Source organism: Synchiropus splendidus, chromosome 11 (genome assembly GCF_027744825.2).
Source record: "Synchiropus splendidus isolate RoL2022-P1 chromosome 11, RoL_Sspl_1.0, whole genome shotgun sequence".
Classification (NCBI taxonomy): Eukaryota; Metazoa; Chordata; class Actinopteri; order Syngnathiformes; family Callionymidae; genus Synchiropus; species Synchiropus splendidus.
The window spans coordinates 3,206,805-3,223,357 of record NC_071344.1 but is presented as its reverse complement, the minus strand read 5'-3'; the positions used below and the strand labels follow the sequence as shown (position 1 = coordinate 3,223,357).

The following is a 16,553-nucleotide window of genomic DNA, read 5'->3' as shown; positions in this document are numbered from 1 at the left end:
TTAATAAATGAACTAAATAACAGGCCAAATCAGTCAACTGTAAATTCAACAGCTGTGTAGGAAAATGTTGAAAAGAATCTTTGAAGAAAATGTTTTTACATTCTTATAGATGGAATTCTGACACCACAAGACTATAGAGCGTTTAATGGATGACTACTTGCTGTGCTGCATCTCTATTTTCTCAGTTGTTTTTCCAGAAAAAAATCTAAATAAAGAAGTATCCCGCTGCTAAAAAAGAGGATTACCGAAGAAAGTTCAGACTGTATAAAACCAACAACTTAAAACGGCAGCAATAAACACTTATTGTTGAGTACGTTTTTTTTTTTTTCTTCACAGTTTTCGTCCCTAGTCAAATAATTTCGATTGGTATGTCCTGATGTTGCATCAACAGGTTCTTACAAAATGACGACATAGGATGTTGTGACTGAACGTGATACAAGTATATCATTAATAGTGAGTTACATGTACTATGAAGTTGCCCAATGAATAACAAGTATGATGTCATCATTAAAAATAAAATAATGAATTAAAACAGAGAAGGAAAAAAACCCTTGCATGGGCAAGTTTATTTTATTGATAGCAGGTCTCATACCAACAACGATGAATTTGATGTTTAATATTATTGCATTGGCACATTTATATTCACTTGTAAATATAGTATAAGTATGCTGTATGTATCATAAATATAGTTTTACTGAATAGTAAACCAAACAAATATGAGTGCTGCATCATTCCACCTTGAATGTGAAGTGCAGTATTGCATGGTGAATGTGCATATTTGGTGAGACATAATGTACTTTCTTTGGAGATGCTTGATGTTTGACTGGCTCACATTTGTTGGAAAAGTTTGAAGGACCTTTCAATCGTATGATGCATTTTTTCCTCTAAAGAAGTCATGGGGAGGAACCCTGTTATCCTCGCAATAATAACAGAACGGGGCCTGTATTTACTAAAGCAAGCATTTTCCATGACGTCATTCATGACTCTTGACTCTTCTCAGGAGCAAATAAAGTCCCATGGAACAAAACTATCATGAATCCAAGCAAAACTGAGGGTGAAGAGAGAAAAGTTCCGTCCAGGACAGGCCCCACTCCAAATGGATTGCATTCCTTGTTGGCCTCTCTTACCCTCTGAATATAGAACATGAATGAATCTGCTTTGGTGGTGGGGGGGGATTGTCTTCCATCCATGCATGTGATTGCTTTTCTGACCTTGGCCTTATCTTAGGGATGCCTTTTCTGCAGTTGGGGTGATTTAGCAGATTTCCCAACTCGGATGACATTTCCACGGAAATAAACAAATGTGCGCGGTGTTTGAGAAATGGCCGGGAACAATCAAATACATGTAATCTTCCTTCCAAAAGAGATGCGGCGGAATCATTAAAATTCATGTTTTTTGGGGGCGACAAGTCGAGGTCGAGATCCAGATCAATATGCCATACGTACGGTATTGACCACCACGGCCTTCTCGACAAAAGAGAGGCATGTAAACCACCACTCTGTTTCTCCCAGGCGCGTACAAAGGGAGTCCAAGGGGAGCTCAGTGGTCAGTGCTATTCTCGGACACGCCTGCACGCTCCTTCCTCACTCAATCTTTGGATCTCTCCTCCACTTTAGGGACTAAATACACCAAAAGGTTGAAACCGCAACCAACTTTCTTAATTCCAGAGTTTTGCTCATACGGAACCAGGGATGGAAAATTAATCTCGAGCACAATGAGGATATAATGAGAAGCACTAAGTCTGGGATGCGCTGCCAAGGAGCATTTCCAGGCGAAGATAATGCAACCCCATCCCAGACAGAGGTTTCTAGCAAGCTCCGTATTGTGGAAACGACAAAGAGAATGATTGTAGATGATCATCATCATGAGCACATCCTTGCTTGCTGGTTTTCTGAGCATGAACAATTCAGGACATTGTGCCGGATTTGGCAGTGGGGAGAGTCTTTAAAAATGTAAATCGATCTGACATCTACGGGGCTCATCACTTGAACCCAGCGTTCGCTTGTGGTGCTTCCACAAGGGCTGAGAAATCTTTACTCTCGCTCTATTTATGATATTCAGGCTTCTCTCAAGAGTGCCTGCCTTCCCTCTTTAATCACAATTCATTTGTCATATTCAATATTCATCCTTTCTCCGACGTCACCTTGGCTCCAAGTGAAGAATGCATGGCATTATCCTAGTTTTTAGGTCGAAATTTATTAGGCCAAGGTGGAGGATTGCGCAGCATATTAACAGTGTACCCATTAAATAATGAAGAATAACTTTCCTTAATACGGCGCCAACCTTATATTAGCATAATGCATTATGTAACGTCGACTGCGTGGTTTGGATGTGATCAGCACATTTAACCCACGGTGGGAAATTAATGCTGAAATGCGAAATTCCACTTCCACCTCATGTAAAACACTTCAGCGGTGAAGGGAATTTCCAACTATTGACCGAAAGTCGAACCTCTTTATTTGCTGGCAAGAACAAATGGAGCATTTTATCATTCACAAAAGTGAAATAAACAATAACGGACAGCCTGCCATTTTAATGGAGGAGAGCTGGAGTTAAACTAGACAATCATCCATATTCCAACGTCCACCAATGTGAGACAAACTCTAAATGCGGAACTCCTCTAAAACACAACTCAACCAGCTCTTCCTCAGTGGTGTGAAGGGTCACACACTGAACATGCTGGAGACAATTTCCTCTCCAGAAAATGCACCCTTTAGCGCTCTCATATCAGCAGCACTGAGGTGAATACCAATAGGGATTATAATTACATGATAATACATTTCTTCCAGACATTATATTTTAATTGGTTTGCCCACAGTTACTCTTGCTTCTACAAGCAAACAGTCGATTCATTATCTGGAATACCATTTATTTAAATGCACAGCTGCAGTTGTATTTATTGACTCACATAAAGGCATGACTTCCAACAGCCCAGTTTAACGGGTCTGGAAGAGGCTTTCTTTTTTAAGGTTTTAAGGGATAAATCTGGTCAACGCTTCCTGATATGGCAATGAGAGTGTTTAGTAAATTCTGTCAGGAGCAGGTTTAGCTTCCATGCAACACAGAGTCTGACCACGCTGGATAAAAAGACATGTTTATACTGTTCTTATGAGCTCATCATTGTTTTTAACTGCCATCCGGTGTTTGTTTCTTTTTAGGAAAACTGAGGCGTTTTAAAAAAAGGAGCTGATGTTGGCACCATAGTTCAGTCATTTATGTTGCTAGCATGCTTCTCTTGCACTGAATCAAATAATATTTTCATTAATTCATGCTCATATAACCGTTTGGTTGTTGGTTGATCTGTTTGTTTGCACGTGTTATGAATGGATGACGACTTCCTGGGCGCCATATATCATACAATGAAAAGATAAAAACGTCGAGTTCAGTTTTGAACACAAATGAAGTGATGTAATAGTGACAAAAAAATAGTTATGTAGCATTTCAAGTCACACGTTTGCCATGTTAGTAATGACAGAAGATTGAAATAATCAGTAATCTTTTTAAAAAATGTGTCTAATCATTTGACATTTGCTTTGAATTTATTTTTGAGAGGCAATAAAGGTTTATTTTTTGTTCAATAATTGTGTGCAACTCAGTCAAGCAGGGTGCAAAACTTTAAACCCAGGTCAGACAGTATTCATGTTGCTTACTAGTCAACCTGTCAGTGTTTGCACAGGAAATGTAAAGGTTGATGGGATGCGACAATTTCAGCCCCAAAATCCTCTTCCCAACCAACTCTACCTCAAAACACCTGATCCAGCTTTACACCAAGAAACATAAGCGTACAGCCTCTTTGCTCTTTTGCCTTCTTTCTTCTATATTTTCTCCAGTGTCAGAACAAGTGTGAATAGAAATCTAAACCAAGCTGACTAGTTTTTCGTCAATCTTGGCTTCAAAAAGTAACTTCATTTCACGTTCTCCCGGGCCGCAAGTACTGACCTAGTGGGTCGGGTTTGGTACACAGGCCTTGAGTTAAACACCTCAGTCTTTAACAGGGATTGTTTGCTACAACTTCTGAGCTATGTGGATATGTTGAAGGATTTCTTTAAGGCATCAAAACAAATGAGGTGTGGTTTCAAATGTAGGTCATGCTCACCTTTACCAGTTCATAATGCTGAATCCCATTGATCCCAACATCGGGGTCGAACGCCGAGGGCACTGGATATCGCGTGTTGATGGCCGTGTTTTCAGGGATGGAGATGTTTATCACCGTGGACTGGAAAAGGGGAGCATTGTCGTTCACGTCCTCTATGAGGAAGCGGATCTTGACCAAGCGAAAAATTTCATCAGGCAAGACAGCCACTTCAATTTCATAGTAGCAGCGTTTCTCCCCGAAAACGCCGGAGCACAGCTTCTCCCTGTCGATCTTGTGATTGGTGGTAAAGATCTCGCCGGTGTTGGGCTCCACTCGCACCAAAGGCACATCTCCAGTTTTGTACACGGGCTTGAACTGCAGCGGCGAGGACAGTCGGATGTTGGGGTCCAGGTTGAGGTCCAGGTCTCGGCGAAGGTTCCCGATGCGGACATTCTCGGGCTGCTCCTCTTTGATGGTGTAGTCTCTCTCCTGGGCCCGGCATAGAAGGACCAGGCTGGCGAGCAAAACCACCAGTACATGAGCTTGACTTGTTAAGTTCATACTAGAACGTGGGCGCAGCGTCACTTCACTACAGCAGCAATCCTGTTGAAGACAGACAGGGAGAGCAGCCACTTGGTCAATATCATTCCAGACATACATTCAACGCCAGTACCGTTGCATAAATCTGTTCTTAAAAAAACCCAAATCCAATAGTCATTTCAAGTGCAATACTTCACATCTCCGCACAGTTCAGTCCTGTCTGTCAGCTACAAGAGTCCATCCACACATATATTGCCTCCGGTGCGATCAGAGCCATTATATTTTCATTAACTGCGCTTCATATTCCTACTTTGCTCAGAGCCGTTCTAACACAGAGACACAGCACTGCGCCACTTGACGGCATCTATTAATGGAGAGCCTCATTTGTTCTGAATGTAAACAATTGAGCTCACAAATATTTCATGAACGGCCATGTGTGTAAACATCGAGTGTGTTAACAGCACTGTTTGGAGAGAGCGCAGCCGAAGAGGATAGCATTGCTAAATCTGTTGTTCAGTGCGCCACCAGTGGAAAATATTCGGAATAATACGTTTATTTGGAGCTTTCTCAGTAAGCTCAAGCGGTCCGTGATGTCTAAAAGGATCATCCCTGGCATTTTTGTATTTAAAAAAACAAAATAAATCTAGTTTTGTTGTCACACAGAATTGTCCACCTCGAGTCCGTGTGGTGTCAAGCACCAGTTTACTTCATGTTGTAATTCAACAAACTGTTTTAATTGTTTTATATGTCATATCCTGCCAAAGGGCAGCATCACCAAGTGCCAAGACCAAAGTAGGTCATTGGAAGACGATGAAACAACTTCTCTGCCAGTAAGAGAAGCGCCACTACGCCACTTTGTCCTTTCAATTCTGTTGAAGTTGCCTCGTGTCGCCTGCCAGCGCATGTTGAGAAGCCATTTATTCAATGGGCCATTCTTGGAACCAGATAATTGTTTCTTTTAACCTGACGACAATGATTTTTGTCTGTTAAACGGCTCGGAGAATTTTAAAACACACTGGAGTTGAGCAGTGTTTATTTCGGGGGATAAAATAACTGAAAAGAACAGGCCCATTGCAAGTGTATGTGGTATTGTCCCAGCATCACACTGTAGTTTATTTTGTAAAAAATAAAGTACTACATTACAAGTGGCAACCTCATCCTGTCCAACACCCTCTTGGCAGTAATTTGTTATGGCAGTTTGAAGGCAAAAGCAGGGAAATGCAAATCACAGAAACCCTAAATAAAAAGAAGCAAATATTTACCAGTTGGATCCTTGCATTGGAATAGAATGACTCATCAGACTCAACATATTCTTCAAAAAAAGTCGAGGTCAGGTGGTCATGGGGTGGAAAATCGGAATAGCTCAAAGAAAACAAAAATATTTAGCCCCTTCACCAGATGCTACCAGGAACTATGGGCCCTGGATTCGGTCCGCAATCATTTTCACTGCACAAGTGTTGTTTCCATTAAGGGAGGTGTGTCCTCCTTAGCGGTCTACCTGAGGAGGCGGAGTCTGACTGGTGGTGAGGGAGTGCTGACACTGCAAGTCCCCCTTCACCACACGTTGACAAAAACTGTTGCGAACTCTGAAAACTATTCAGGGATTACAGCACTGCAGCTGGTCCACATCCCCTCCAAAGCTTCGGTGCTGGGGAGAATCCACGGGGCCCTCAACAAGACCAGAGCATCACAATAATTTCGCTGTAAAACAAGACTCAGTAGCAGTCGCTGGGCCTCCTTGAATTCAACTCTCAACAAACGCTACAGTGAGCTTGTTAAACTAGTGACACAACTGAGGCTTTATTCTTCACCATCACTGTCGTTCATAGCTGCAGACAGATGACAGCAAGGCATTACGTGCGTAGTTATCTTCACACCAGCACATTTTAAACAGCGATTCAGCCAACAATATTACACTGTAAAGTGGCTACCTTACTTTCTGAGAGTTTGTCATGCAGTGTTGCTGTGCTTCTAATGATGAAGCTGCCTCCCCTTTGCTATTAGAGGGCGCCATATTTAATGCATAATATACGTGTCCGTCTTGTTTGCGACTCCTTCAGATGCATGTTGTCTCGAGAAAATAGCAAGGTATGACAGCCACCTCATGTCATATGCATGGAACCTGATTAAAGTACCTGCAGTGACAAGGGAGCAGCAACGTTTTTTTTTTTTCCCTTTATGAAATTTTCATTTACGTGAGTCAAACATCATGATGTGCAAAAGGTATATGACTATCTAAACTGCTCTGCAGGGGTCCCCCACGCGAGAGGCAACAACATTCATTTACAGCCGACTGACACCAGGGAACTGAGTAAAAATAAGAATTTAATTAAGGTTCTTTTGAATCAGCAACAATTATTCGACGGATTTCTTTTCAGGCCTCTGATAAAGCTGCCACACGAGACTCATTATGAGTCAGTTGGGCCGGAAAAGCTGGGCTGACATTGATCAATTTCAGGGTTACGCATGGAACACGTATGTAAGAGGAAGATTGTTCCCAGGCGTCGAGACGTTGATGCGATTAAACCAGTTAGTGATCGGGAGGCGTTTCCTTCTGTTTGACTTCACCAGTTGCTTTACCCTGATGACCAACATCAAGTCTGAGGCCGAAATCCATTCATGAAGTTTCAATAGCAGCTCCACCGTTGTGTTAGCAGGTGTTTTGGTCACTTTAGGGCGCCGTGTTGACTCACAAATAGGCTTGCAAATAGGAAAATATGTTGCAAATCCCTTCTTTAAGTGGAAATTCAGTATGATCACATTATTTATTTATTCATTCTTTATTAGAAAAGTTCTTTACTTTCAGTGTTGCGCATGAATTACAAGTGAATAACCCCATTTTCTGTTCTAAAAAACATTTTTTTGTTCAACAGCACAATACTTTTGCTTTTTAAGTCTGTTTACAATATATGGTGAAATAAAGTCTTGATAATAGACTAGTTTTTGGGGGGTTTATTTGGATTTACACCCTTGAAATGTTTTAAAGTTACCATCTGTAAGAACTTTGTCTTTTCAATTCAATGTAACTGAGTTCACAGTTAAGTCAATAACTGTACAGACGAAGCTAAAGTTGCAAAAGCTACGCAGCAGCAACAATTGTGATCGGGTTTGGTAGCAAATTTAAACACGTGAATAGAAGTTTTCAGTGGGAGGTCGACCCTGTTTTCAGGAAAAGCCGTCCATGACACACACTAGGTGAGAGGAGGCATTATTCTGGAGGGGAAAACAGAAGGGGGAGGGAATAAATAAGTCCTCGGTGTCAGTCAAAACGTCTCTTTTACTTACATTTCACCTGCCGTCACATATGCTATTTTGAGCTTGAGACAGCAGTTGAATCCAGCAGCTAGCGGTTCTCATGGGAGACACCAAGTGAGGAGGAAAAGGCCAGCGCCGGATCATTTTACATGACAATATGACGGACAGGCCATCCTTCCGGTTTTAATTCAGAGGCAGCGGCAGCCATTCGAGGAATCCAGGACTATGTATTGTCACTTCCCACCTTCACCTGCAGGACCAGTGGGTGAAGCTGATGCTATTTGAAGTTTATTAACTGTCATGGTGGAAGGTGCTCCATCTGTGACAGAGGATGCACCAGTTTTATTCCATTATTTATTTTAACCAAAGCACCCATGAGAAGTCTACTTTTGACAGTGATGGAAAGTACTGCTTGATTTAACCTTCCAAATACATGACACCCAAGGTCAAACAGAATGACCCCTCGCAACGACGGGGATTTAATTTCACCCTGTCGCCTTCTAAGGTATTTGTATTCGAGTAATACAGAAATAAATACCAAGAAGTGAGTTCCAATAGAAGTCTGCATATTTATGCAGATTCCATAAATACGCAGACAGAAAAAATACCTTAAACACATGCACCATCCGAGAAAATATCAATATAATAATGATGAACAATGCAAAAATACAACACCACAAATCCATCCATGATGTCTACACTGTGGTTCAACAAGTCTTACATGAGCTAAAGAGTGGAACTGAAGTACTCCTTTATTCTGGGGTCATCACAGGGCGTGAGTTACAGTAGGTTGGTAATTTTGAGGAAAAGACTAATAGCTGGTCTCAGTAATACCTTTGAAAAATAAATGCATAAATGTGTCTTCGGAATGAAGCATTTTATTGAACAATATTTGTGGACAGTACTTTTTCAATCATACACATAGTCGTGTACAGTGTGTTTCTGATTCGTAGCATGACGAAAATCACATTTCAACTCATGATTTTGGAGCCTATTGTCCGGGGAAACCTACTTTATGTGGGAATTTTGGGTTAGAAACGAACAGAAAATGTCAAGGAAATTCCAGTGGAAATGCCTGAAGATGGAGGTTTAAATTCAACTAGGCTTAATAATGATGCCTAGAAAGACTGAATTGGCTTCAATAACACCACCATTTGGTGCTGTACGAGCTTCATTGGCATGACTCTCATTTATATTGCATTCATTTTCCAGTCGCATCTTTCATCTATGAAAACAAGTCAGACGAATGTGGGCCGTTAAGCTTGTCTTCAAGTGCTTTCTGAAAGCTTTGGATGACATGTTTATACATCGTTTCTCGAGTGTGACCAGTCTGAAGTCTCTGTGACTGGTGGAGCGTTGGACCGAGGAACCGCGCACCCACGCAGCAAAGCCTCGCGCACACCAGCGGTGAGAAGTGGAGTGGAAGAGAAGTGGATCTATGTTTTTCAGTGGAATAAAAAAAAAAAAAAAGTCGTGACCAGGAGCGCGGTGTCACGACTGCTGCGTCCCGGACCGGCGTCTCCGCGCGCCACATCAGGTGCGCGCCACTAAATTCACCACATTGGAGAGCGGTCCGCTGGTGAGTCCAGCTCTCCAGGTCCTGGTCCACAGTCGCTCCCGCACTTGAGCGCAGACACCCATGGCCCACGGCGGCACCGGGATATCGATTGGATTTTACACGGGCCATAAAGAGCGGCTTGTTGAACACAGTTCCGCACGCTCAAACGCGCGCAGCCAATACACAGATCGCAATCCACGAACCGGTTATTCGGAGGGATCTTACCTGTGTTCGCTCGTCTGCGACGAGAACTCAACCTCTGCGTGGAGGCATCACTCATTTACCAAAAGAAGAAGAGGAGGGGGAAAAAAGTGCCATGGATTGGATTCAAGCAGCGAGGACTTACAAGTCCTCATCTGAGACCAACATGTTATCCGCTAAAAAATGACAAAATAGCAAAATAAAAAAGGGGGCAAAGCACTTATCCATGCGCTAAAAAAAACGGTAGTCCTCTTGAGCGAGTGGGGAGAGGGGAAAAAAGGCAGGTTAACTTAGTTGTAAAGCAGCGCTGTAATTCCTCATCAGGTGTCTTGGCTTCGCATCGATCCACCAGTCTCTTTTCTTTTCTTTTTGACTTTAACGCGGAGAGGAATCGGACCGGCTGGTGCCGAGGGCGCGCGCACGTGTGCCGGGCTAAATGCGTAAAACTTCAATCCCAGCGCGCAAATTCAGACCGAAAACACGACACTTTCGCCCTACAGTAACCACTTGTTCGAACTGTCTCGAGCTTGTCCAAAATCTGGAGAGGAGGAAAAAAAAAAAAAAAAAAGCAGAGGAAGGAAAGATCGCATCGCGCGCTCCTCCCAGCGGAGTTGGATGAAAGTAAAGCCTCCTCAGTGCAGCAGAACTTGGAGCAGCCGGGATGAGGCGGCGCGCTGTGTCTGTCTGCTAAGCTGTGGATGTCTCAGTAGAACTGTATGAACTCAGTTTCTCAGTTCTGCTCAGCTCTCTCCCTCTTGCTCAGCCTTCCACTGACATCATGTGGAAGGAGGAGCCAGCAGCAGATAAGAGCCCCGCTCCTCTTAAAGCCGCACTGCGCTGCTGAGATGTACTGGAGGTGGATGGAGAGGAGTGTGGATCACAGGCGCCTCAGTTGTTTGCGCCAGCCTCCCTCCCAAAGAAATCCATCTGAAGGCAAGAGGGGGGCACTGTTCACTTTTATACCGAGCCCAGTCTCAAGTAAGTTTCTTCCCTGGAGGAGCTGCACTGTATCAGCAGCGCCCGATGAGCTCCGGTTTCTTCCCAGACGATTCCCCCGGGTGTCAGCAGGCCGTGGTCAAGCTCTTATCATGCTGGATGAGAGAGAATGAGACTGATAATGGGTTTGTTTCCACAGTCTGCATGTAGAAAATCATGCGAAATGATCCCCGGCTCATAAGTGGCATCCCTTTCTAATGATGCAATTACATCAAATTACGAGGAACTGAAGGCGGTGGTGATGATGCTGAAGCTACCAGGTCACTCCGATGCCTCATTAGCATGAGACTGAGCCACGGCGCCGAGAGAGCAGCGGCAAAACAAACCAGGTCAGCGCTGCCTGCTCTGTACAGAACATGGACGTCCTGATAAACGATCCACTAAACACAACACAAATATGATCCAATATCACTTCATGTGAAGGGAAAAAAAATAGATGCAAATAAAATGTCCTTAATATATAAGAAGGAAAATATAAAAAAAAAAAGTGACGTGGAGACTGAAAATGAAAAAGAAAACGTGTGAAAATACTTTTGTGCCATGAATATTAATAAGTTACAGTCGGTGGGATTAGAAGGGCTGGGTGAAATCCACTGTTTAAGATGCATTAAAATCATTGAAATAATCACTTGAAATAATATTTCATCATGGTCACCTCCTGAGGTCCAGTCAAATGTAGGTGAAGCGTCACGTGTGGTCCAAGGGTCCCGTTTCACTCAGGTCCCTGCCATTCAGGATTCAGTAAAATCATGTGTACAACTGTCACTTTTTTTTTTTTTCACCATTGAACATGTGTTGCATATTAGAAGGTTTGAAAACACTTGCATTAGAGGTTTACAGAAAAGAACCACTGTAGGCTGGATTGCCAGGTGTGTGAAGGCAATACAGAGTCCTGGGCAGGATCGAGTAGGGGGCGCCGACGCTAAGGTTTTGATCCTCCTCTCTGATTTTCAGCACCCGTTCTGTTGGCGTAGTGACTTTGTAGTTTGCTTTGGTTACTTTCTTTCTAATGTAGTGCAACATGCAGTCCGTTTTCTTCAGAGCTTTCTCACCTTGGTATAAACACCCAACAATATGATGAGCCAGAACGTGAAAGCCTTCAACAAAACAAAGTAGTGAGCATCCATTTAGTACGTGGGAACATGGGATATCTATATATCGTGACATTATTATGGTGTAAAACAAGCACTGTTTTTGTCTGTCCCTAATGCTCTGCGTCGCTCTATATCTGACGGTCACGAGGAAACGACTTCCCCTCCGTGCATGTCACTGTACGCGCTCCAGCATCCAGACTTTCTCCCCACAGGGAAACTTACCCCTCCCCGACTCAGAATTTGTGACTGTAATGGAGTCCCTTCTATTTCCCAGTGTCACTCTCACGTCCCACGACCTGACACATTTCAGGGCTGTCCTTCAGTGTCTTCAGTTTATTGTTCAGTTGGCTCTCCAAACGCCTCCCGACGCTTTTTCTTCTGCCACTCTTTCCTTTGAACTTGGACGGTTTTCTTTTTCAGCACAAAAATCATGTACATCACGTACTCTAATACGCAAACACATCTGTCCAACATCTTCAAATGAGCCAAACAGTTACTTAGCTGTGTCTAATAAACGTGCAGCAACAGACGCACGGGTGGTTTCTCTTCTCTGTTACTGACGGTTCATCTAGGTGGCGCCAGGGCCTGAGCGTACAGTCATTTAATGTGCTACTGCATCTATACCAAATGACACAACTGACGACAGAACGAGAAGGGCGCCAGCCCATGGCTTAACCTCAGTAATGGGTGAATGAGGTTTCATGACATGAAGGGTTTTTCAGAGGCCACCAGATGGCGCTGATGGAAATGAATCTGAGGAGTCATTGGCATCAAGAGCGCCCTCTAGTGGTGTCTGAAGATTAGAATACTGTTCCATGATACCTCATTTATTCCTCGACCTCAAACCAAATCCCAACCTCCATCTTCCTTTTTACGTGAAACTGGAACTGAACTGAAACCATCCTTTCTCCCGAGGCCATTTTTCCACTGTAGATTTCACTGTAGTCTCACAATGCAGTGTTGGAGAGGACACGTCACCAGACAAAGGTATAGGCGAGGACATTTTGGTGAAGGAGGTCATGGAAAGAATGAGCTCCCTCAACACCCGTGATGCACGAGTGGATGGCACAATCAACTGCCTTTATCTTTCCTTGACTATTGCCCGTCTCGGTGTTATCTCCCAGCCCCGATCCTGCATTGTCCGTGTGGGTTCTGCAGCGTGCGGTAGCTGAAACAAAGGCTTATTAAAAGGACCTGTCCCTGTCTATTCAAGGGAGTAATCAAGGTAGAATGAAGCCATCCATCCATTTCTTCCTCTTCTAAGAGGCTGGGCTGGGGGGCAGCTAGAGAAGGAAGCGCCAGACTTCCCTCTCGGCGTCCTCCTGCAGCTCTCAGGGGAGTAACTAGGCGTCCCCAGGTGGACCAAGAGGCATCATCTCTCCATGGTTCCCAGGGTCTGCCTCTTGACCGCCCACCAAAAAGACCATTTTGAGACAGTGAGGTGTAGAATTCCTCCGTTCAGGAGCGGTATCTCCAAAAACAAGATCTGCATGAGGAGAAAGTTACTGTTTGATAAGACAGGACTATAAGGACGGATTCACTGTTACTCTTAAGTTGTTAAAACAGGAATAAGTAAACACGTGGAAACAGTTTATCATCGTAACATATTTACAAATATACAGTACTGTGGCGCAACGTTGGGTGGTATGTACATTACACAATATCAGACGGGGTCTACAGGGTGATGGTTGCAGGCCCAGAGGTTATTTACAGTGTGTTAGCGACACAGTGGAGCTGTGCAGTCCGACGGCAGCGGGGATGAAGGACCTGCGGTAGCGCTCCTCCCTGCTCTGAGGGTGTTTCAGTCCTAGAAAAATCCATCAGCGGTGGATGAACTCCAAAATAAAAAGCAGCAGTGTTAAAGGCACCAGGTTGTGGAGATGGCTCTTTTACATGACAATGAAATCCCAAATGTTTCTGGGTAATGAGCCAAAACAGGCACCATCATAAAAGCGAAAAACCCCTCTCAACTCCCTGCTCTAAAATATGCATCAAGCCCACGTCCTCAGGTCATTTCACTTATTGATCTGTTCAAATTACCGATCACAATCAGTCACCTCCCTTCTGAGGTAAATTAGTCACACGTGACACGGAGCTCTGTAAATCACAGCCTTACAGGACATTTTACCGGGGTCATATCGAGTTGTCACGTAAAGGTCACTTCACTAAGCACCACAAGAGCGCAGCATATTGCCCTTGTCACTTCCGTACATCTGAGAGCGAGTTCATGCTTCGCGTCACACATTCAGGTCCTCCTGACAAACCATGTCAAGTTGTCCTTTTTTTACACTTTTGACTTGCTAACAAATATGAACTATCAATGACTGGTGGGACTTTAATGAGTTTATTACGATTAATTAATTACAATGTTATTACGATTAATTACAACAAAAAAACATTCACAACAGTTTGCGCTCCAGACAACAGAGAACCTTTGTCAGTGCAGGAGTTCCTGCTCCACTGATCCCACTGATGCACAAGACACGTGGCAGCTAGGATGAGAACAACAACAACAAACATGGAGGAATCAGAACAAAAGCAAACAAAAGCATCTGTTTGCTTTTGTTCAGGGAGGTATTTCACTCCACAATGTCCAGGGTTTCCACTGAATGTATTTGAAATTCTTATCGAATCGAAATTCTTATACAAATATTTTCAAGACATTAAAAGAGCTTGAGTTTAAATAAGGTGATATAAAAACATGATTTATTGCGTTACTGTCAAACTGATGAAAACTAAACAACATTTTGTCTCTTTAAATGTATGTATGGCTCCATCATTTGATTCAGATAATATACCAAATTCATTCATATTGAAAAATGTGGCTCCTTGTGGCAAATATTCTCATACCATTAAACTGCGACTTGGTACCTATGCTGTTGTTTAGAGTGTCACATTAGTGTAAAGACACCAGTATAATGCTTAATTTGCTGGCAAATATGCTATGTATAACGCTTGTGAATAAGTGGTTTATTGAGGGTAAAAAATGTTCCCTGATCTAAGGTGCGACCGTCTCATTTTCTTCAGTCAACCTTCTCCTTATGACCTTCATGGGTTTGCAGTTATATCTCAGCACGATCCTTCTTCTAAAAACACCAGTGAGTAATGGGTGGATGAGGTTTCATTTTCAGAGCTCACTAGGTGGCGCTCTTGGTTTAAAAATGATGTGAGATTTCAACAAAACAGGTTATATAACAGGTGGCCTGTAAAAGTTGGCAGTGTTTCGTGAAACCTTAGTCGTCCGTCTCTGACGCTTCTATCCTATTAGTCGTGCGCTTCTAACAAAGATTCAGATTAGATTCAATTCAACTGAATATTTCCATTTATTTCCCAACGTTAGTTATTTGATATCAGTATTACGGGAAGCTTTACAATCCTGCTTCTAAACCTCAACATCCTAGTGAAATAAGGGGCTATCATTTGCGTTGCTCGGGTGTTCTCTTTCATATTAAATCAAATCTACCTCGCCATTTGCTCAAATGTTTCTCGACATGTGAGCGTTTCAGACGACATTCTTTGAGCAGATGATCAGCACTGCTGCAGACAGTATTGAGTTATTGAATACACCGAGCAAAACATCCTTTCTTTTGACCATCCTTGCTGGGTCTGCAGCCTTGGAAACTTTCAAGATCTCCAGCAATTCAAAATGAGTTATAACTACTAACTTCATAGCCTCATGTCTTCCGCTTTCTTTTGTACCTCTTGCTGAAGGATCTCTGGAGGATGAAAAAAAATATATATATATTTGAGAAATGAGTGGGCAGGGGGACTGGCAGTTTAATATTTGCTTTCACCACATAGAGATCATGGAGGAACAATTGTGAAGAAACCAAAGACAAGACAGAAACAGGTGGCCTGACCAACAGTGGAAAAGACCCGGCCATCATGTGGCTTGGTGGTCAATCCTTATTGTTATTATATATTTTTTCAACTTAAACGTTCCACCCATTAGAGCAATCTCAAGCACGATGGATGTTTTTGTTAAGACATTACATTGTATTATGTTGTGCAACTGGAATTGGAAAAATATAATTCATCTGTGGTAGATGTGTCAATGAATATTATTGTTCATGAAATATCATGAATAATTCTGGCTGTTGTATGTATTTATTCTGTGTCACTTAACAATATAGCTGTCACTCACTGTTTTTTGTGGCCTTCATAGCAAAGTCCTATTTTTAAAACATTTTTTTTCACGTAATAGTGTGTCTTTTTTTCTCTCTCAAAACGTTGTCTCGCTTCAGCCCCAGGATACATTTCCTTTTCCGAACACATGTTTTTGTCACTGTTGTTTGTATTGGGGGATCTGTTCCTTCCGATCTGTTTTGATCTCCCGGGAACTTCATTTTATGATAGCTGCTGTTCATATTGACCAGATAAAGTGGCTTGGCTGTTCAGCATGCCTGTCTCCTGGTTATCCTTCTGTGGTTTTCCAAGCATTTTGCAGACGTTTTATTGTCCATCTGGCTGGAGGATTTCTTTGATTCTCTGAGTCAATTTGTTTAAGTATTCCTGGGTTTTGATGACGGGGAATCCCTGGTGAATATGTTGAACAACAGACCGGGCGATGGGCAGGTGGATGAGGGTAATACAAATAAAGATCAGGACGATTGTTTGGGAGGTCTGTCACTTGTAGACAGAGGGGAGCTGAGTATGAAGGCTGAGAAATGTTGAGCTTTCCTTCACAATTCTTTAACCAAACTTGAAGCTTGTCAATCATGTACCTTCAGTATTGTGAATGAGCCACATTGTCAGCAAAAATAAATAAATATATATATACCATTCATCAGTTTTCAAATACTCTTCTCCAAACTGCATCAACAAATTCTGACCA

The 16,553-nt window shown here is 42.7% G+C and overlaps 1 protein-coding gene across 4 annotated transcripts in view; it reads right to left on the bottom strand.

The window, feature by feature from the left end:
• The window catches only part of pcdh11 (protocadherin 11), a 136,059-nt gene extending 125,702 nt beyond the window's left edge, over window positions 1-10,357 (bottom strand). For all 4 annotated transcript variants that reach the window (XM_053879420.1, XM_053879421.1, XM_053879423.1 and 1 more), the window contains exons 1-2: window positions 9,654-10,357; window positions 4,097-4,678 (exon numbers count right to left, since the gene is read on the bottom strand). In XM_053879420.1, the coding sequence (XP_053735395.1) occupies window positions 4,097-4,636 (540 nt within the window). In that variant the 5' untranslated portion in view covers window positions 4,637-4,678; window positions 9,654-10,357. The remainder of the gene's footprint in view (window positions 1-4,096; window positions 4,679-9,653) is intronic.
• Between the last annotated feature and the right edge of the window lie 6,196 nt (window positions 10,358-16,553).